Below are 21,980 nucleotides of genomic sequence, written 5' to 3'. Positions count from 1 at the left end.
AATGTGTTCTAATATTTTTTGAGATCTGAAATTTACCAATAACGACATACCGTAAACTATATTAGTGCTCTCCTGGACTGAAGGTCCAAAAGTGTACTTAGCAACTGGCAAACTGGAAATGGATCGGTGCACCTGCAAGTGAGGTAAACACTCGTTTTTATCAATAATGGTTTCTTTTTGTTGTTAAACAGACTCGAATTTATGTAAAAAGTGTACAGTCTTGATCATACATTAAGTGTTATCTCAGTTTGTTTATTGTAAACTAATCGAATCTGATTGACGTGCTAAAGCCTAAATTCTGACTGATCAACTTCAAGGTCTCTAAGCTTTGGTTTAAAATTTCGTTTCATCTTTGCTAAAGTTGCCATTTAAATGATTTTGGTATCACGTTTAGTATGATGTTTGTATATGTTGCATTCAAATGAGTATCAATAAGATTATCATAATCATGTTCTTTTTATTCACGCCAAGATGCAACTATTTAATATTTTCTCAAACTTTTAATTAACCCAACCTTATTGATAAAAGTGCTTTAAACCTATAAAGGCAAATATATGATAAATATAAATTTTACAGTATTATTGTAATGCAAACAAAACATTTTGTCAAAGGATAGATTAGCTATTTTAACAATATATTGGCATAATATATGATTTCTTTGTTTGTGCTTGGACCCATCATGCACATGTCAGTGATGTGCCCAAGGTTTGATTGTGAAACAATCTACATTTGTTTATTGAATATCATAGCATCTGGACAACAAGCTAAACTTAAACTGTTTGCTTGTTGACTTGTGGTGCATTAGTCATTATCTTTAATTCTTTTAATTAACTTTTAGGCTCATTAAATAAACATTATACACTTGGAGATCTGGATCTAATTGGATTATCAAACAAAACCCAAGATTGTCAAACAGCTTTTATTAATTAGATGTCAGAGTCACCATAGCAGCAAGATAATGAAATTTATTTTGTTACAGGATTTATTCTATTAAATGTGCTGTAAAGAATTATGGCAAAACATATTTTGTCATTTAAGAAGTAAGGGAGAATGTTAGGTAAGATTTTTTACTGTGTTTTCAAAAGATACAAATTAAAGTGTGTTATTCTCAGTATAATTTATCTTATGTACAAACTGAAACAAGGTTGAATTTAGAAGAAGCAGTGTTTTATGTTTTACTATTTACATTCTTTGTTAAATTTTGGTCTACAACTAGTCATGATTTTTCTGAAATCGTAAATGATAAATCAGTGTTATATTTACATTATATTTATATCATATATTGATATTATTATATGAAACATTATGGCTCTTGTTTAAAGGCAAAATTTTTATTCTTTTATGATATTAGGACCAGTTTCCTTCAGTGGTCCAATAAGACAGCTTTCTAATGTAAGTATTATATGTATTATAATTCTGAATTAAAGTAAGAATAAGAGGGAAAGAAGAAAAAAAGCATAAACAACACATGTTTTTTAAACAAAACAAAATAAAAACGAAATGGATGGATCATTTCAAATAATAAAAGTAAGTGTGAAAAAATTTTATAATCCTGCACAATTGGTTTTTCTGCAAATTATAGAAAGCTGCCCCAGGTAAGAGGAGAAAGGCTACCCTTCTGCCTGGAGGAAAGCTGAAACCACTCCAAAAGAATGTGATTCTCCAGGATGAAAGCAAATCTAGTAGTCAAGGTGAGTTTATATATTATCAATTTTTTACGTATATCTTACTCTGTCAATATACAAAACAATTTTATTTTACCAAAGGTAAGTATGTAAAATATATCATAGGGCCTAAATCAGTTATTAGGGTTTAGCTTTAAAGATGCTAGAACTGGCACAAATAGTGAAGGCACTTTTTGGTTTCTTAAGACATTATTTTGCAGAATATATTTTTGTTGACCTAAATCCTTGTTAATGTATCCGATAGTCAAATTTGCAATCCCCTCTTTTGTTTTAACTAGACGAAGAATTGTTCGTAAATATTATGGAATGGCCTTGTCCTCTTTTAGCTCTGCCTGGCATTGGTTCTGCTGCAGCAAGAAACTTGACAGAGGATCAAGTGAAAGATGTCCTTGCTGGACATTGGGATAATATCCCACCACTGCCATCAAAGCAAATCAGAATATACCTCAGTTCCTCTCCAGGTACATGTCTGAATGGGTTTAAAAGCCACTTTTCTGATAAATTGTCACATACTATAATTTTCTTTTGGTAAAGGGAATGTTAGTGGTATAAAGGGAATGTTAGTGGTATAATTTTATTAGAAAAACAGAAGACTTTGACAATTTTAAATCTCTTTTAAAGACCCACATTTTTAATTCTGTCTATATCTCTTAGATTTTATTTTAATATATATATGTTTTTTAATAAGATTGATTTTTAGTAGTGTAAATTTTAAATGGTTTCCAATGAGAGTTTATGATTAAAATATTGTAGTCATTTTAATGATTTTAGTATATTAGCCATTATTGTAAGGCGCCTTGAGATAGAATGTAAGGCGCCATATAAGAATCTTATTATTATTATTATTATTAAATAATGGTTTCAGGATTGCTTATCATGTTGGTATTTACATTACTTGAGTTAGTTGCGACAGCTTAATTTGAAGATTAAATTTAGTAAAGTTAAATTCCATTTACCTTACCATCTATAAAAGACATAGCAATACTGTCCACTAATATGTTAACATTTATCAATATTTCAGACATGTGGCAAGAGAGAGAAATCATCCTCAAAGAGGCAGTTCCTCAACTACAAGATTATTGTATTCAGCGTGGCTTCAGCTTTCACTTGGTGGACACCAGGTGGGAAGGGCCTAAGGAGATTTTTGATGACTACCATGCCCAGGCTATGCATCTAAGTGAGCTGGAGAAGTGCCAGAAGGTGTCTGTGGGGCCAAACTTTGTGGTATGTAGACCCTTGAATTTACTGTATTGTCATGTTCTGCATACTTGCATATATACAGGTTAAGTGACTAGTTAATGAGTGATTTTAACTGGACACACTGATTCCCAGTACATTCCTGCTCCTTTATTCCCTTGCCAAAACTAAATTATGTTGTCTTTCCATGTTATTCTTATTTATTTCCTTTTTTTTTGCTTATAGGTTGAAGGTATCAAGTTGTTGGTAATTTATAAGTTGTATGTTTTATTTTCATCATTACTTTTTTTTTTTGAAAAAAATTAGATTCTGCTTGGCGATAAGTATGGTGAGGTGCCTTTCCCACACACTATCCCAGAGATGGACTTTGAGGCTCTCAGGCAGGCAGCTAAGGAAAACCAGCTGCCTAATGCTGACTTATTGGAGAAATGTTTCATCAAAGACATCAATGCAGTCCCACCTCAGTACAATTTAAAGGTTTGTATCTGTGTACTTTGTAATTGTAGATAACAATTAAATTTAAAGATTAGCTTTAGTCTGTAGGAACATTTGACTGTGTGTTGCTTTAACATTACAGCACTGTTTACAATTTATCAAGGTGAAGACCATTATTTTTATGTTATTAGTATCCTCCAAATTTATATGTGAAAATAATGGTTTTCACCTTGCTATGTTTTTACAGTTTTTGTACACAGAACAAAATTGCACTGTTAATCACTTTTGTACATTTTTTCACATGTATTTACACATATTGAAGAAAATTGCACTGTTCAATTACAATTTATCTTGAACAGTTTGGTTTCAATGGCCACCAAGAGCTGGATCAGGAGAGCTGTTTATCAGATGAGGACTTTGAGGAGCTGCAGGCTTTCTTTAAGGACACATGTAGACTGGCTGTTAAGACAGAGAAGATGACTAGAGCAAGAGAACAGTGGTACTTCCAGTCAGGTAAGGAGCAACAGCTACTCACTTGTGTTATTACTAAATTGTATTTCAGTAATGTCTGGTGCACTCTAGGTGCAGTAGTTTACACTAATTAAGACACTTCAGATTACTACTACCAGTAAGGCTCAGATATAGCTCAGTTTTCAAAATAAAGCCTGGCTCAATTCATTATTACAAGAGTTATCTGTATTACCTGGTATTTTACACTATTTTATACTGGTACATTACAAAAATTATCAACAGAGTTCAAGTTGTCTTGCTTTATCACTAATGATACCCTTTTCAGTGGTAGAGAAGGAGCTGGTGAATGGTATAGTGAAGGCTCCCAGTCCAGAAAACTCTACATTGTGCTTCAGGAGAGACTTCAAAGGGGTGCCCAAGAAACTGCAGCAGTCATCAGCTGCAAGGTAACAGCATTTTACCTGATATTGTTTTAACAAATCCCAATCTCAATGTATCAAAATTTATTCATGTTCAGTGAAGTTTAAAACTGTGGTTTTACATAAAAATACAGCTGTCCAACAAAGCACATACATTTGTAGTCAACTTACAACAGAAAAAGAACCTTGATGACATACTGATCAAGGCAGTTGATGTCAGACGTAAAGATTTGATTAATTATTTTTAATCACTATCTTAAACATTTGCATAAACAAACTGTTTCAAGCTTATTTATCAATTCATTTTAGGTACTTTGATGTTGAAGAGAAATTTGATGGGATCTACCTAAACCAGGAGAAATATTCAGCAATGGTGAAAGTGAAGTCAGAAAGACTGACACCATCTTACCAAACTGACAACCAGAAGTTATACACACTGCAGTGGACAGAGATGGGAGTAGATCAACACAACCCAGAACACAGCAAATACCTAAACCAGCTTTGCTCAGACTTTGTTGAGGAAGTGACAAAACTGATTGACAAAAATTTAACTGTGTTGAAGAAAGCTCAGAAATATTACACCCCTGTCCTGGAAGAGGTTCTGCATCATGCACATGTATGGAAACAAAAGTGTTCTGATTTTTCTGGCAGGGAGGAATTTTTGGAAAAGGTACACCAACAGTTAATGGACTCAACAAGCAAGTTGCCACTGATAATTCATTCTCTGTCAGGAGAGGGTAAATCTTCAGTGGTTTCCATGATCCATAAGAACTGTGGCCAGTGGCTTGGACCAAAATGTGTTACCATAACAAGGTACCTTGGCCTCATGCAAGGCAGTTCTACTGTCCAGGAACTTGTCACAAGTCTCATAGCACAAATCTGTACAGTTTTCAATTTAAAGAATATGATTGAAATTCAAGGATCACAAAGTTCCCTTTTCAAATTGCTGAAAACCTTCCATAGCACTCTGAAGCAGGTTGCATCCAAGAATTTGATTGGACAGGATAGGCATTTGGTTCTGATTCTGGATGGAATAGACAGATTGACCCCCATTGAAGAAGCTTTGAGGGCATTATGGGTGATTCTTGATCTGCCACCTTTCACTCATGTCATTATCTCCACAATATCTGAGCGCGGGAGCATGAATATCATAGATCTTTTTAAGGGCTTCATCCCCAATGAGTCCTGCTACCTTGGCTTACCAGAGGTTCCAGATACAGAGGCAGAGGCAATATTAGATGCAAACCTGGCAAAGGCAGGTAGATCTGTTAGTAGTGAGCAGAAAGAAGCAATAATGCAAGCTTTCAGGGAAAATCGCAATCTGTTCTTGCTCAAACTTCTGCTGGATAAGGCCAAGCTGTGGAAGTCCTACACTAGTCCAGAATTTCTCCTGGTCACCCCTGATATTGATGGTGCTGTTCTGGGAGGTGTGGAGCTCCTAGAACTCAAACATGGCAGGTATGAGCAGTATATAATAAGTTAAATTTTGTTTTAAGTTTTAAACCATTTTTTTTTATTCAAAAGCTACACAGAATAATTTAAAACTGTAACAATCAATGTGGATGAAGTAGAAAGTAAGATCAATGAAAAATTATTCATAGTTTATTGACCAAATTATCCAAACCTTGAACAGTGCTACTTGTGATCAATTAGTTTTTCTTCAAGGTGTTTTAAATAAGAATTATATAAAATTTTTATTAGAAATTAGAAAACTGATAGCTGGTATTTGGCTTTATTGAATTTCAGCCAACTTATAAAGAATGTAGTGTCATACATTACTCTGTCAGGACTTGGAGTGACAGAGCAAGAGCTGCATGATCTGCTGTCATGTAATGATGAGGTAAGTGGCACTGTATCTAATGAAACTCACTTTTTAAATTGCTGAGAATTAAATGTTTATATAATGTTATTCATATCAGAATTAGATATACACTGTAGATCAATTAAACCTCAAAGTGAGAGAAAGAGAGTGACAATGGCTCGAGTCAGATGTTTCATATATAAAGCTATGCTTGATGTGCCAAAGTACTTAATGTGTAAAGAACTATTTATTTATTTATGCTTATATATAAATTTTCAGGTCATGCAGGAGGTGTATGAACTGTATGCAGCCCCTCCATTGGAAGGTGTGGTGCATTTTCCCTCTGTTCTTATGGTGAGACTGTTACATGACATAGAAGCATACCTGATTTATAGAGAGGCTGATGGACATGATATCATTGGATGGTCAGTATCAAGTGTATATAAGGCAACTTACATATTCAAAATACTTTAATGAGTCAGTTACAATAATCTTTAAAGATGCATATGAACTCATTTTTGAACTATAAAAGTCGACCAAATGTCACCACATAGTTTCAAATAGTATAACTTAAAAAAATACAGAAAGACATCATTTCATATTACCTGAAAAAGTATATTTGAATGCATGTATATATTTCTGCTTGCTTGCTGTGCTGTATTTAAATGGGGCAGGTAAGATAAGTAGGTCAAATTAACAACCAAAATTTAAAGAAGTGTCAGTTTATAGCTGTTTTACTGCTGATTAAGTGAATGAATGGGTATATCCCTTGGCATGTCAACTTTTTTTGAGTCGTATAAGAAACTAGTAAAAGTGGTTTATGTGTGTTTCTGGGAATCCACACTCCATCAGTGCTCAGTTCATATGTACCTTCAAGTTGTGATATTTTCATCGATTAGATATTTAATTACTAAAAATTGTAATAATCTCCAATCCAAGGGGCAGTTTTTAATTGTACATATGTTTTTGACATTTTCTATTTTAGGTCTCACCAATTACTTGTGGAAAATTTGTCTAAGGTGTATGGTCTTATATACCCGGGGATTCTACAGGACGAAATTGATGAGACTTCAGTGGATTTCACATTGAAGTAAGTACATTTTGTATCATGTTTGTATTGTGCTTTCCGTGCCATCATGAAAAAATCCAGTTAGATAACTTACAGAGTAAAAAGAAAATTTATAACAAAGCAGTTCACTGTCCATAAAATGTACAGTAATACATAATAAGCACTGTTAAAGATATATGCTTACATACACTAAAGTTTTGCATATGATTTCAGTATTCATGAGGACTTTGTGCAACTGTACAAAGCTGAGGCCACTGTAAAGAAAACCATCACCATCCAAGACAAGACCATCCCCGATGCTAGAAGGCTAACAGTGCCACGCCCCCTCAATGCAAAGAACTTACGAAAGCTACGAAAACTGCCATTCCACATGAGAGTACTGATCCCAGCCAATGAGTCTGGAAGGATTAAAGAAGAGATTCTCTGTAATTTTCAGTGGTTGCTAACAAAATTCAAAGGTAATCAGAATTTGATTCTGATTTCAGTTGGTTGCAAGTACCAATGTAAAATAATAAAATAATGGGAATTCAGATAAAAGTATTAGGGTTATGTGGAGTTTTGTATGCATGGTTGAAGACACAGCCCTTCATCTTGCATGTGAGCAAAACATTTTTGAACCAGTTAATTTATTCATTGCTTTACTTAATAAAACCCAATACTTTTATAAATTTATTTGACTTTTTCTTTTAGGTACTTCAGTCAAGGAAGTACTCTCAGATTTTGAATCTGTTTTGGGGATCATGAAGTATCTGGAAACCATGTCTGTTGATGAAACCCAGCCAAAGATGTCTGCCAGGGAGGATGTGGAGATGATCTACTCCTCTTTGAAGGCAGCTATGCAGGCACTCAAGCTTAACCCAGAGAACCTGGCAGCGGAAATTTTGGGCAGGGCCACTGCAGAAGCACAAGAGCATCCTTATATTGGTCTGTTAATGAAAGGTGCAGCACAATGGGTGGAGGCAGCCAATACACCACTGATCATTCCTGTCTGTCCATGTTTTCCATATAAAAATAACAGCGGTCTACAGGGACTGATGGTTGGACCATCGGTGTTCATAGGTGTCACTGGTGTGCAAGATAACCTCGCTGTCACTTATAACTACTCAGAAGGGGTAGAGCTGAGGAGTTTGGACACAGGGGAGGCACTAAGCGTGTTCCCAGCCCCTCTTCATGGCGTGTTTGCAGACAACCCCCTGGCCAATGTGGCTCTAAGTGAGGACGGGCAGCTGGTCTTGATCAAGACACACCCAAGGGAAAAGACCAAGTTCACTGTGTGGAGCACTTCATTTGGGAACAAGGTCAAAGAGATGACCTTTGATTTCCAGGTCAGCTCCTTTGCCATCAGCCGAGATGCGGAGACCATTGTGTTGGGAACACATGATGGAACCATATTAGGTGAGCCATGTGTCTATGTGAATGGGAATCAGTTTTTTTATGATTTTTTCTTGTCTAATTTTCATCTTTATATTATCCCATATAAAATTCCTTTTGCAAATTTGTAGCAAATTTGAAGCAAATTGCGAGAAGTTAGTGGCAGGTTTGATATTTTGTTAAGGCATGAGCACTAATCATCTGTGCTAATTGTAAAAATGAAAATGAAATAAATATATACAGATTATTTCTTTGAGATGCACATTAAATATCATAACAAAAAGGAAGGTTACCAATAGTTGCACTATGTACTGCAATCATTTAATAACAAAAGCTGGATTATTGTTTCTGTACTATAGGCATTGCCCTCCACACTGGCGAGGAGAGTTTTTCCTTGCAAGGGGCTGAATCCAGTGCCACCATTACGAACATAGCCCTGGATGAGGTCTCAGGGAAGATAGTGGCCACAGGACAGGACCTGTATGTGTGGGACATGCCCACCTTGACCCTAGAACATGCCTTTTTGTTGGATGGGGAGGTGAAGTGTGGTCTGATGAAGATCTGCTCATCCTCTGGACGGGTGGTGTGTGGCGTCTCCAGTACAGGGACTGTCATTGTAGCTAGCTACAAGTAAGCACTTAGTTTTTTATTTTTCTTTCTCTTTTACATATTTTTCTTTTTACAAGGAAAGAGAAATTCAACCTCAATAAAACAGGTTATCAGTTTTGCATAACAAAACATATAAATGAGAAAGCTGCTGTAAGGGCTATTTTGTGTATGTACATGCAAGGAGTTATAACAGAAGGAGATTACACGCAAGCCTCTCTATTGTCCGATGTCTGTTACGGTGGGCGGAGCTAGCTACGGGGGGCCTCCGGTCTCAAGGTTTCGTCTGCGTCGCTCTCCTCAGCTTGGAGATAAATTTCATATGCGTTATTTCGCGTTAGAATTCGAGATCAGTAATGTCAAAGCGCCGCTGTATGCTGACGATTTTTTTCACAGGTAATTATTTGGACGATGTGCTGGAAGGGAACGATATCATAGAAAGCGATTATAAGGTGGTGACTGAGGATGGTCGCCATGAGCTTTTTTTAGTCGGTGATAGATGGCTTTTTTATGGCACAACCCGGTGAAAAATCACCAAGGAGAAGTCAAAAGAAAACGTCCCAACTGTGGTTTGTGAAAATGACATTCAAGTGAACGTCTGTCCTCACTGCCAAAGGACATAATATTAATACATTAACGTTTGGACCCTTCTGCCCTTGGGTCCCATAAACATATACATTGTGACAGTGCCTACGCTTTGTGTCTGGTTTTAAATTTCTTAAAGTATTTTTTCTCTCACTCGGTATAATTTTAATATTATAATGCATTTAATTAAAATTTTAATCCAAGGTTGAGGCAATGCCACGACACGTCAGTTTACTGAATACTCGTTATAAATTTCTTTATCTTGGAAATTTCCCTTTTTTTCAGGATTATTTGACACGTACTAACACTGTTCATATTTGTCGGTAAACAAGTGCACAGTGCTATACATAAAGAATAATTTTATTCATTCATAAATATATTTATGTACAAAATATATCAGAAATTTTAGTATTCACTGAGGTCTTTAAAGTGAAACAAATAAAGATGAGAATATTGAATTTCAAACTATTATTTACTATATTAACTTAAAATATCTTTTAAGTCAACTCTATACTCAAGCACTCTATACTCTATACTCATGAAAGTAGCATCTGTGAGTAAAACCATTTTATTATATCAATAGAAAAACAAAAACAAAAATTTTACACATAAGCAGTAATAAATGAAGTCATAAGAATGATTAAGTTGCTACAGTTTTCCAGTTTTATGCAGTCTATGATGGCATTTTTTTCAACCGTGCAAATAGAAATAATTATATTCTTTTTTATCTGACTTCCTGATACCAGTCTGTGCCAGATACTATTCCACTTACAGGCCAGCAAGGTCTGAGAATCTAATGGGCCAAATGAAAAAAAAAATCCTAGAAGATAAAGTGGTTAATTCTTACAAATAGGATAAAAAACATGGGATTTTCAAAAGGTTATTATAGATCAAGACAACACTTAGTAAGAACATTTATAAAATGTAACAGCTGAAAAAATTAACTGGTAAGTAAGCAGTAAGTGACTGCTTTAAAGAAATCAGGCAATCAGGTAGGCAATCAGGTAGACTGTTATACCATGGCACTCAACAATTTATATATAGGTTTTGAATTTTTTTCCACGTAACAGAAACATAAAATTTATGTCCACTTTTGCAATGTATAGAGTCAGTTAGGTGACTGAAAATATTTTAAAATGTCATTAAGGAGCACTATTAATTTAATGCAATCTCTGTTGGCCAGTCTTATCCAGTTTCTTCTCCAAAAAGGACAACTCAAGTGAGAATTTCTTCAGGGCCTTTTCTTCTGCCTTGCTAATGCCATGCCACTCAGAAAAGAGAGAAACCTGTAGGTAAAAAAAACAACATAATAATAGCATTATGAACTACTAGTATCCATGTAGACATTATGGAAATACGCAGTGAAGTTTAATGTGTCTTGTTATGACTTGACTGAAATAATGTTCACCACATAAAAGATATTTTACAACTAAATTTTTATAGAACATCAAGATTCATGATCACAAGCTAATAACCCCAAGAAATTGAAAGAAATTGTACTTATTACAAGAAATTATTTAAATCCGCCCTGGTTCCTACTCTTCTGACAGGACAAAAAGGGGATTTCAGAGAGGCTGGTTGCTAAAAGGAAAATGCCCAAGGTTGTTGTATTTTGAAAAAAAAATTAAAAAGGGAACTGTTGTTAGTGAATGTTTAATGCATCTTAGGCATTATGACAAAAGTAACTTACCCCAGACACACTGACCTCCTTTTTTCATTGACATATTTTAATTTTTTCCAGCCTGACCATAATTCATATATTCAATGCAGCCTTCTCCCATATCTATAATAGAAAAAAAACTTGAGTAGTGTTAAGATATGCATGTCAAATTCATTATCAATTTTGAGAGAATTTCTGTTTCAACACTACAAGATGAAATATTTAATTTCAAGTAATGAATAAACCTTAATAGAGTTCTATTCTTTTGTAACCACCAAGGCAAAGCTTCTTTCTTAAAATGAACTGAAACATCCAAGCTTGCCACCTAACATGCCAAAGTAGTGAAGTATAATTTAAGTAGAGAAGCAAGTACCCCTTAATTATAGAGGTGTCTTACACAATAAAGTGTGTCTTACACACCTTGACTCAAAGAGAGATGTGTAGTGAGATAACAGGTAAAGTAATTGGTGGAGCCTAGGTGAACTTAAAACCTTAAGACTTTAAATTAAGAAGCACCAGGATTCATGTGTGTTCTTTTTTCAAAGGTTTAATATGAATTAAAACATATATATGTAAAAAGAAGACTAAATAAGTTAAAAATAACTATACCAAAGACACTGTGAAGTCAAACTTCCTGTTAGACCGCCATGATGGAAAATGCTGGGTGGAGGCAAAATTTTCCAGTCAAAAAAACTGAGCACTTTACTTTAACAACAAAGTTACCACTCCAAAGCCACCCACCATGGTGAGAAGAAAAATGATGACCAACTGTCATGATAAGTCTTTTTAGATTTAAACATGAAAAAGGTAAAGGCCAAAATGGTACATTTACCCATAACACTAGAGTAAAAAATTGGTATTCTGAACAAATCAGGTTATTTTTTTCAAGAAATATTGGAGCAGTATCCATGCAATATATACCACGCCACGACCAAGATGTTCAAGAATCTAAACACACCAAATTTTTTTATAATCTTGCATTTGAAAAGTACAAAAAGCGGTAAGGCTTTTGGCCGTAACAAGCGTAACACTTTTTGATCGGAACTCATGAAAATTGTAAATTGTCGTATCCAAGCTAGACCACATGTAAAATCGCAAAAATAAACAATACTGCTCAAGCAAGTGTGTTGCACACATAATAATTAGTTAAATTTTATGACTGTCATGTGACACAAGTTTCAAAAAGTAGGAGGAAAATGTCTTTTGGAGTAATTTTTTTTCGAAATATTAACAAGATGGCGGCTTAAGCATCTGCTTGTTATTCGGCTACTGAAAGTGCACCTAAGTTTTATTCTTTGCTATTGCCACAAATTACTTAACAATTGCAACTGTATAAAGACCAAACTTTCTTCATCTGATACTATATTTATAGGCACTTGTTATGAGTGGGAAATATTTTTCGTGCAATATTTATTCTCCACACACCACCTCACGAGATCAACGTGTAGCTGGACACTTACACAGTGAGACCCTACGACATAAAAGTTGCAATTTATCTTCATATTTCGTGTAGTTATGCATTTAAAAGCACTTACCTGTTTTTTGAAAACCTTGTCCAACGTAATATCATGTAAATTCTGTATTTCTCTCATTTTTTAAAAACTTGGGACTCCGTTTTTGTTTCTGTCCTCAAAAATCAACAGACGAAGGCACAGATACTAACAAACGAGATTTAAACGAGAGTAGCAATTAAGCGTAACAGAGATAGGCATCCATTGTTATCTGGGTTCTATTCATTCCGACCAATGAGAGACCGTAATACGGGCTCCGCCCCCACGCGTGTAATCTCCTTCTGTTATAACTCCTTGGTACATGAACGTGTAATGTACATTGTTACAGAGATTTGTAGATTTGCATGGAGATTTTTAAAAAAATAAACCTGTATTTTGTTTCAACAGCAATGGGCAGATCCTGGACACCATAGAAAGCAGGACATACCGTGACATGAGGGACATCCTGATTGGTGCTGAAGGGTTCTATGTCATCATTGCCACATGGAACCTGGGGGTGGACATCTGGAGTGTTGAGCCAGCACAGTGTGTTAAGTCCATAGACTACCCTGAGATAGCCTCAGATGAGACGGACTCTGACAAGGACTCTATTGATTCCTCCCTCATTGAGTATATTCCATCCAAAGTGGCTATAGACCACAATGAGTTGTTCTTGTTTGTTGGTTTTGAGCATGGAGAGGTGGCAATGTACTACATTCCCACAGGAGAGGTGGTCAAATTACTGATGCATGGTGTCCAATCTGTCACCAATGTCTCCCTATTCAAGGAGGAATTCCTTTTCTCATCCTGCAATGATGGTACCATCAAACGGTGGCATGTGAAGGACCTTATGACACAGACTATTAACAGATATGGACACTCTGCTGATACCTTCGCAGAGCAGTCTCCTCTAGAGATGCATGTGCCATCAAAGCCAAATCCCACAGAAAGTGGTGGTGGTGGGACCGGGTCAGGGGAAGATTCATTTTACCCCACGGAAGATGAGGCTGTGAGGGAAATGTATACAGCCCAAGCTGGATTTGTAGTGACTGTGTCTACTAAGAAACAACAGCCAGTCAAAGTGTGGGATTGTAATGCAGGTGAGGCAGAGAGAAGTATAATGATTTACGAAATATACTGTAACTTCATCATTATAATTTTTGTTAATGTTTAGAATTATAGATTTTCAATTTAAGAATGATGGTACCATCAAAACGTCGAAAACAAGGAACAACCATAATCATTTTCTGCATTGTATGGTATGATCTCTTTTAGTTATTGATCCATTATCTTTCTCCCAGGGACCTATGTATCCTCAGTGGAGCATGGGTTTAAGAACAGTCCCTCCAAGGTCTTTATGGACATGGCCTCCCTGGTATTGATGAGCCAGGGAGAGGTGGTCAGTGAGGTGGAGGGCATACAGGAGGTCAGGGTAAGTGACCTTTCACATTGTTGTGGTACTTTCAGGAAGATTAGGATACTGTAGATGAGTGGTTGGTATTTATGTAGGTGTATCTATTTTTAAGTATGCTCAGGAGAATAGGACCATGGCACGAATTGCACATTTGACAAAACATTTAGTTTTGAAAAGAAAAAAATATCCTTATAAGTTTAAATGGAAAAATAGTCATTTTTATGATTTAACTAAATGTGGTGTTTAAAACCCTGCTTTCCCTATACAATCACAATTATATTGTTCATATCATTTGGTCCAGGCTTGGAACATGTCCACGTCTCCCCCAGAGCTGGTCACATCCAAGGAGGCTACAGTGCAACTGCACACTGGCGCCCTCTCCTCTACTGGCATGCGCCTGGCTGCAGTGGTCCTCACCACAGACGACAACCCTGACATGGTGGACAGGGAGATTTTCACAGGTTTGTGTGTTAACTTTTAAGCTTTTATGTTATGAATATCAATGAGTAATGTAATAAGTGTGTTTTTTTAAAAGATTTAATGTAATGAATATCAAATGGCAAGGAAATTCAGTTTATTAGTAATCTTCCTATCTGCATTTCATAAGTTGTTTAAAACATAACTGTTCTACATTCATTTTTAAATAATTACTATAACTCAATTGATTTACAAAACAATGTTATGAAAGCAGGATGCTAGAGACATGTCTTTTATTGTATTTATTTTTAAATGTAAGAAATGCTCTTATATTTTTCCAAAGTACAATTAATATTTAATCTTATATATGTTATTTTTATATTATTATATATCTCATTTTTACCAGGTATGACTTTGAGTATATGGGAGGTAGAGCAGTGCATTGCCCAAACACATGTCAAATTCACAGCTGAAGAAATTGCAGCAGGAACCAAGGTATAAACATCGCAATTTTCTCTTGTAACATTCCATGATTGAATATTTTAGTTTAAAATTTGTTTTGCCTTTTCATCTGTGTTCTTTTCTTTGCCCCCTCAATTTCAGAGTACTGGTCACACCTCCACTCTACAAATTATATGCTTTCTGTCACAATTTTGGAAAAAGAGTATAGTAATATGCTGGAACAGAGTCACTTCATGCAATCTTTTCTTTTGTTTAATCAACTCTGGCCTCTTTACTCATTTTTATATCTCATTTTTTCAATAGGATATAGTATACAGTGGACATGCGTAATCAAATGTCACATCATTATATCTTTACAGCCTGAAGTGATGGGTTTCACTGGGGAGCAAGAGAACCTGGTTGTCATCCAGTGTAACTCTGTATATGAGCACAGAGCACCCTGGGTGTATGCCTTCATGTTGATTAAAGAAGAAGGCAAACTTGACCAGATCACAGCCAGTCCATTCCAGTGTCCAGGTCACATACACAAACTGCTGAATGATGGGAGAATACTCACTGCCACGGCAACCAAGGAGTTGATATTATGGGATGTTAGAAAACAGGTATTGAGAGACTGGCAAATTTAATTGCTAACAAGATTATTTTTATTCTCATGTTTTTTTTTTTTTTACATTTTGAATATGCACATGTACCTCATATACACAGTGAATACATGTTGCAATTTTTTTAAGTTAAAAAATTCAGACTAGGATTTTTTCCTTTTTATAAACATATTTTATATGTAACATTTTTAGGTGCAGTGTGGCAAGCTATATGACCCAGACTTGGTGAGATCCACTCCTCCTAGCAAGACAGGGATACTTCCTCCGAAGACCCCACCCATGCCAGCTCATATTGATGACATAACTTATATTACTGGTAGGAAAATTCCACATTTGTATAAGTAAAATATTTAATGCAGTGACACTCATTTTACTTTTCAGAACAATGAATTCAAAAGTAAGATAGATCAAATTGCATATTTGCAACATCCTGTGTTTTAGGTGACAGCAAAACTCTTCCTGGCATAGTAATACATCTGTAGTAGTATAAGTAGCAGTAGTACTAGAAATCTAAGGTTTATATTTCATTAATGATGTAATAGTGGGGTATGTAATTTATGTTAATTTTTTTTTTTTTTTTTTTTTTTAACCACCTGACAAGCTCACACCTTTCATTTGTACCTTATTATTATTGTAGACATAGTCATTTACTTCCTTACTGTAGGGATTTCATTTCATTTCAGTGTCCCCTGATGGAAGTCACCTTGTGTCAGGCTCTCATGACAAGGCGGTCAAACTGTGGAACCTGACCACAGGGACACTGGTCAAGACTTTCCTGGGGCATAGGGCAAAGGTCAGCTTATTTGAATATATTAATCTGATTGATAAATTTGAAGAGAAATTTAATATGAGTAAAGTTAATTTTAAAGTTCATACTTCATTTTATATCAACCCCTACTTAACATAGCTGATATGACTTGAATCAAGAAGTTTGTCCTTAGATGGTTATGCATGCAGGAACAGACTGATTGCATTACTTCATGCTGAGTATTAGCATTAATAGTAACAGTAATTGTTAACAATTTCAGATAACATGCCTGGACATCTCTGAGGACAACCAGATGATTGCTTCAGGCTCCTCCGACCAGACCATTATGCTGTGGAATCTCAACTATAACATTGGCGGAGGGGGCCTGATCACACCCCTCAACCATTTCTATGCACATGCCTCCATTGTGCAGGTGAAGCTCTCACAGGGAGGGAAATACGTGGTTGCAGTGGTGGATGACAAGTTGAGAAAACTGGTGTTTCTGAAACTTGAAAATTGGGAAGTGAAGGAAGACTAGTGTGGGGACCTGTAGTGACTTGAAAACTGATATGAATGAGCATGTGGATACATCTTATGTTTCTGAGTTAGGATATGTTGGAAAGTTAATAGGAGGCATCCAGAAAATGAACGGCAACATCTGAGAGTACCTGACAGAGTTTAAGTGATGCCAGAGTGAATTGAGTCTAGACATGAAGATCTAGTTGGAATAAAAAGAAGCCAGTACGTTTCATTTGAGAACATATAAGAGTGAAGTTGAAGAAACAAAAATACTGAGAGGTTTTGCTTTGATAAAGGATATAAATATGAAGGTGGATATTTATAGAAATTAGACAATTTTTTTCATGGAGGATTTTATTCAATACATCATTTTAACTTTTTTGCTTAGATAGTGAACTGATTATATGTTTTTTTAAATTTTAGCTAGAAATCACTTTTTTAATAACAGCATGCTGACAAAATATATGACTTAGTGTGCCTTTTATGTATGTGTATATTCATTCTGCGAGCTATTCAAAATGCAATATTATAACATATATATTTTATAAAAGTGAAATTAATTTTTGTGATATTAATTCTTATAACACAGTTAGCATTATATAATTTTATAGATGAGTACATGTACAATTACTATCTTTGTATTTTAAAATTAACCTTATTTATACAGATATAATTTGGAATTCTATTTTGAATTGTCATTGATAACAGTAGCAATGTAAAAACATGCTGTGATAATAAAGGGACAGGAAGAACCGCTCTTTCTGAAAACTAATTAACTCATAAATGCAGTGTTATATTTTATATTGCTCGATGAAACATCCGGGGAAAAGTACATAACAGTTATATCAATGATCATAACTAAAAAGTATATAAATAATTTAACAGCCATGCAAGGCTAAAAACACACACACACACACACACACACACACACATCATTGCAATTTGACCATCAGATCGATAGATAGACTTAACTATGTCTCTTATAGAAAAGTAAAATTCTCTGCTGCGCATGAATGTCAAAAAACAGTTTACTTCAAGCACCCCCTCTGAAGAATATACCGTCACTCACTGAATCAATAGGCACTGTATAAATAAGCACATAGGTATAAAAAAAAGGGTCACTTTATCAGGTAAAACTAGGTCACTGGAATCTTAAATGACACAGGAAGGCTATGAGTGCTATAATGTTGAAAGTATGTGGCAGCGTTGTTGGATTAATGTTTTGAATATAAGGAATAACGTACATCGTTTGTAGAGCAGTTAGTTTCAGTACCATACTGCGTCTGGATTCATGGGGCCAGTAAGTAAAGGTGTGTTAAGATGGCGTGGATCTTGGTCTTCCTAATGTCCTGAATATCTACCAGGCGTTGGTTTTATTGTTTAGTGGCAGGAAAGCTTGGTGACCTTCATAGTAGAACTGCAAAACGTAGTTCTGCCGGCAGGTCTAATCGGTGGTCTTTCAGTAGTCAGCCGCATAGTGTCTCCCGATTTCCCTGTGGGTGACATTAATTTTTACATTCTTGTTATCCGCCCTTATATCACACATCCACAATATGGTTAACTTAGCATGACAGCTGACATTACTACCCCCCCCCCCCCCAACCTCCAGATAGTACATGTCATTCAACACATTTTAGTATTAAAATATAGGCTACACATCGTAAATACATGTCTGTATGTATCCAGGGGCGGATGCAGAGATATTTTCTGACAGTCTTTCAAATTATCTTTGTTGATCCATCTTCCATTTTTGACCGTCTTCCGACAGAATAAATTAGACACCCGTCAATGAAAACATGAAAATCTGACCGTCTTCCGGAAGACCCAGAAGACGGCCTAAATCCGCCCCTACAGTATCGGTCACTCTTCTCTACGAAAACCACTTTAACAGATGCACATTATTTCTAGATCTGCAAATTATTAGCTATACAGTGTCTGGTAACCAATCTAACTTTTTTTCTTATCAAACGTCATCATGCATGCGAATGTTATAAAGATCCTTGTTGCGCGCTTTAAGTAGATACAGTTAAATTTTAAGAATTCTTATTAATTTTCCTTGCAGGTCAAAATTATTCGAAAATGACTTCAAAATGCCATATCCTGAGGAAGAAAGCACTGGCTCAGTTTTCAAATCTGCCATCACTAGGTTACTTACGTTCTACCTGTATAAGGTTAGTGAGAACGAACCCATCATTCCACGTATCCGCAAACTTTCTGTTACACATTTTGAGTTATTTTTCCTCGTGATTTCTCTCTTCCTGCCAGACATGAAAATGGAGATATTTATTTTAATGGAACAAAACTCTCCGAAAGAGGGTTCCACGTATGTATGTGGTTTAGATTGCTCAAATTTCTATTTAACTTGCATTTGATATCAAAATATTTCAAGTGCATATGTGAGCAAGACTAAAAAGCTTTGAAAAAAATGCAAGGTTTTTTCTCTTTGCTTTTTTAATTTTATTTATTTATTTATTTTTGTAGGTTCCGTGGAATTACGTACCTGGTTGTTTTGGCCTTAATAATTATGGTCGCTTGGGTAATATTTTCTACATCGCCTCAAACAGAAAAAGTGAAACACAATTCCGATGAAGAAATGCTGAGAAAATACGAAGTATTGGACGATGTCATATCGAGAAGAAACAACCTGCAGTTGAGTAATTGGCAATCAGAAAAATCTAAGACAACTACTCTGCCGCTATATTTTAGGACAACCGTAAAATTAAAACACCTTAAACTTGATGATGGCACACACCTTCTGAAGTTACTTGCACCAACGGCAAATCCAGAGACAAAAAGGACAGATACTTTGCCAAAAATATATTCAAACTCTATGCAGCATTTGCTGAATTTACGATTTCAAATTCCCACGTCACAACCAGCTAAAGTGGACGTTGTCGGTCAAAGACCAGGTGAAAAATATGTTGAATCCCCGCCATCATATTTGGCGTCAGGTATTCCTAGAATTATTCATCAAATCTGGCACAACTATTCTTTACCAAGTCAAACTGTAAACTGGATGAAAACATGGCGAGAAAAACACACCTGGCCAAAATGGCAGTACTGGTTTTGGACTCGTGAAGATTGGGAGCATCTTATAAAACTAAGATACCCGAAATACTACGAAAACTTTCGCAATATTCAAAAGGAAATATTTCGTGCAGATATCATCAAATATTTCATAATGTTTGAAATTGGGGGCGTTTATGTCGACTGTATACTGACAACTGAGCCTATCAACAGCACCCATGCAATTTTGATAAACCTAAGAAACACTAACACAATAAAGATTTACAGTCAGCGCCGTCATCCCGTCCTTCACGCTCCCCACATCCAGTCGATGATGTAGAACCAGTAGTAAGTCATGTGGTACCCTTCACGTGACTCTGCAGTGAAACACCCTGGGAGCAGGGACTCCTTGGCGCTAGTGGTGGTCGGCGTCAGGTATCCACCTTTCCACGGTATATCGCATGTGGGCGGGGATGCGTCCTCAATGACGGATGAGTGAAAGAGAAGGTGGACATTCTACAAAATGACAATAATAAATACATAAATTAATCAATCAAATAAGTGAAAAAATTGCAAGTTCTGAATTCATACATTCTTTGGGCTTTTTTTTTTTTCATGCTGATTTTTAAAATAATTTTAACTATGTTAATCAGGAACCCAACGAATTTAAGCTTTAAAATTCCTAAGTTGCAACATTATTAGATTCCGCGCACCAGATATACATTTGCTATTCCATAATACCTCGCTGTAACAATCAAAATGTATGATAAGCGTTATAAAAGCTAACCACAGTAGTTGCATTCAGTTGGGAGACGGAAAGCTCCAGGCCACCATGGTCACACGAACCAACCATGATATTTGGTGCGTGTTTGCTGCCCGGAATCATCTGGGGTGTTTTCACAGTGGCTATGCAGCTGAAAGTGGACATTGTTTATCCAAATCATGATAATTGCATAAAAAACGTGCAGCAAAAAAGCCAAAAATATGTTAATTGCTTATGCGCAGTAATAAAGAACAGAAAGGAAATATTCCAATACATGTTGGACAGGCCTACTAATATCAAAACCGGATTTAATATAATTTGGAGTACGAAATATCCATGTAGGCCTATCAGTGATGTAGGCCTACTAGTACAGTATATTGGACTCTAGCTAGTTTAGCTACTAAACATAAAAATTCATTAAAAAAATCGAAAGTCAAGTGAATACATCTACATGTACATGTAGAATGCTTTTCAGCAGGTTTTTAAATCCTGCAGTGTGCAAACGTAGGCCTACCCATCGGGATCCCATGTATCGTTGACCACCACAAGAAACTGCAACCAGGCTAACTTCTGTGGCCCCTTCCCAAAATCAAGGTGCTGGCATCTACACTGCGAGACGAAAATTCCAAGAAAAATTAAGCCTACACTCTGCCCAACCCTGCAAAACATGATCGCCCTGTTTCACAAAACGGTGTCTGAATCGACTGGTCACCCTGTCTCATACATATTATAGATAATAGATAGGCCTATCCAGTTGATAAATATTTTGTATCAACAATATATGTGATAAAACTTGGGATGTGCCGCATTTAGATTGCCAGATTCACCTTAACTTGTTTTTGACCTCAAACGCGTTCTCCTAAAGTTTGATATTTTTTCCTTTTCTGTGAATTATAATACCCCGGTAGAAGCACAGACCAGAAACAGACGAAATATACTCTGTAAATAGTAGGCCTACACAAATGTAACAGTGAAGTAGGCCTAACCCAGGAGGAAAAACGGCATGTGCAGGCCAGTGCCCTTCGACGCTCTTTTGTTCATGATTTTATAAGAATGTGTACCAGACTTTCCTAATTCTGCTACCTCACCTCCTAAATGATTGCTCTGCGTAAAACAAAAAAGGAAAAAAAAAAAGAAAAAAAGGAATGGGATGACTTGCAAAGCTACTTTTAGACTCTTGCGTTCTACTCTATTATTTTCACCTCATTGTTTGACAAAATTTATTTACTTCAAAATTGCTTATTTGAATGTACTAAATGT

At 35.8% G+C, this 21,980-nt stretch overlaps 2 protein-coding genes and 2 long non-coding RNA genes across 5 annotated transcripts; 2 read left to right on the top strand and 2 right to left on the bottom strand.

Moving 5' to 3' along the window:
* Positions 1-9: 9 nt before the first annotated feature.
* Positions 10-17,735, top strand: LOC106151199 (NACHT domain- and WD repeat-containing protein 1). The gene is made up of 24 exons (XM_013524310.2): positions 10-143; positions 980-1,057; positions 1,352-1,392; positions 1,583-1,691; positions 2,012-2,146; positions 2,707-2,909; positions 3,189-3,359; positions 3,677-3,830; positions 4,114-4,234; positions 4,517-5,665; positions 5,954-6,047; positions 6,288-6,433; positions 6,994-7,098; positions 7,291-7,535; positions 7,768-8,472; positions 8,808-9,078; positions 13,198-13,889; positions 14,091-14,221; positions 14,505-14,664; positions 15,027-15,115; positions 15,442-15,684; positions 15,877-16,000; positions 16,368-16,477; positions 16,713-17,735. Exons 2-24 carry the CDS (start codon positions 1,051-1,053, stop codon positions 16,968-16,970), a joined length of 5,463 nt encoding a protein of 1,820 aa, XP_013379764.2. The 5' UTR covers positions 10-143; positions 980-1,050; the 3' UTR covers positions 16,971-17,735.
* Positions 10,192-12,828, bottom strand: LOC147764875 (uncharacterized). The gene is made up of 2 exons (XR_015332023.1): positions 11,330-12,828; positions 10,192-10,925 (listed from the first exon to the last, which is right to left on the bottom strand). It is a non-coding gene; the product is annotated as an uncharacterized LOC147764875 (long non-coding RNA).
* A 79-nt stretch (positions 17,736-17,814) lies between the features above and the next one.
* LOC106151236 (uncharacterized) lies at positions 17,815-20,156 on the top strand. Of its 2 annotated transcripts, none has more exons than XR_015332024.1 (3): positions 17,815-18,251; positions 19,014-19,122; positions 19,433-20,156. It is a non-coding gene; the product is annotated as an uncharacterized LOC106151236 (long non-coding RNA). The 2 variants fall into 2 exon arrangements; XR_001237205.2 differs by having other exon boundaries at positions 17,816-18,261.
* A 10-nt stretch (positions 20,157-20,166) lies between these two features.
* Positions 20,167-21,459, bottom strand: LOC106151234 (uncharacterized). Its single transcript, XM_013524371.2, has 3 exons — positions 21,235-21,459; positions 20,745-20,871; positions 20,167-20,473 (listed from the first exon to the last, which is right to left on the bottom strand). Exons 1-3 carry the CDS (start codon positions 21,387-21,389, stop codon positions 20,267-20,269), a joined length of 489 nt encoding a protein of 162 aa, XP_013379825.2. The 5' UTR covers positions 21,390-21,459; the 3' UTR covers positions 20,167-20,266.
* Positions 21,460-21,980: the final 521 nt, after the last annotated feature.

Source organism: Lingula anatina, chromosome 1 (assembly GCF_051362555.1).
Source record: "Lingula anatina isolate TDL-2025a chromosome 1, LinAna3.0, whole genome shotgun sequence".
Taxonomy (NCBI): Eukaryota; Metazoa; Brachiopoda; class Lingulata; order Lingulida; family Lingulidae; genus Lingula; species Lingula anatina.
Note: the sequence above shows the minus strand (reverse complement) of the source record. Positions and strands in the feature narration are given on the sequence as shown.

Excerpts from the sequence above, each read along its gene's own strand:
- LOC106151199 (XM_013524310.2), top strand. Across the intron at positions 7,099-7,290 it reads TCAGTGGATTTCACATTGAA|TATTCATGAGGACTTTGTGC; the intron begins GTAAGTACATTT and ends ATATGATTTCAG. Across the intron at positions 16,478-16,712 it reads TCCTGGGGCATAGGGCAAAG|ATAACATGCCTGGACATCTC; the intron begins GTCAGCTTATTT and ends TAACAATTTCAG.
- LOC106151234 (XM_013524371.2), bottom strand. The coding sequence starts at position 21,389 with ATGTTTTGCAGGGTTGGGCAGAGTGTAGGCTTAATTTTTCTTGGAATT. Across the intron at positions 20,872-21,234 it reads GATACATGGGATCCCGATGG|CTGCATAGCCACTGTGAAAA; the intron begins GTAGGCCTACGT and ends GTCCACTTTCAG. Across the intron at positions 20,474-20,744 it reads AACTGAATGCAACTACTGTG|AATGTCCACCTTCTCTTTCA; the intron begins GTTAGCTTTTAT and ends GTCATTTTGTAG.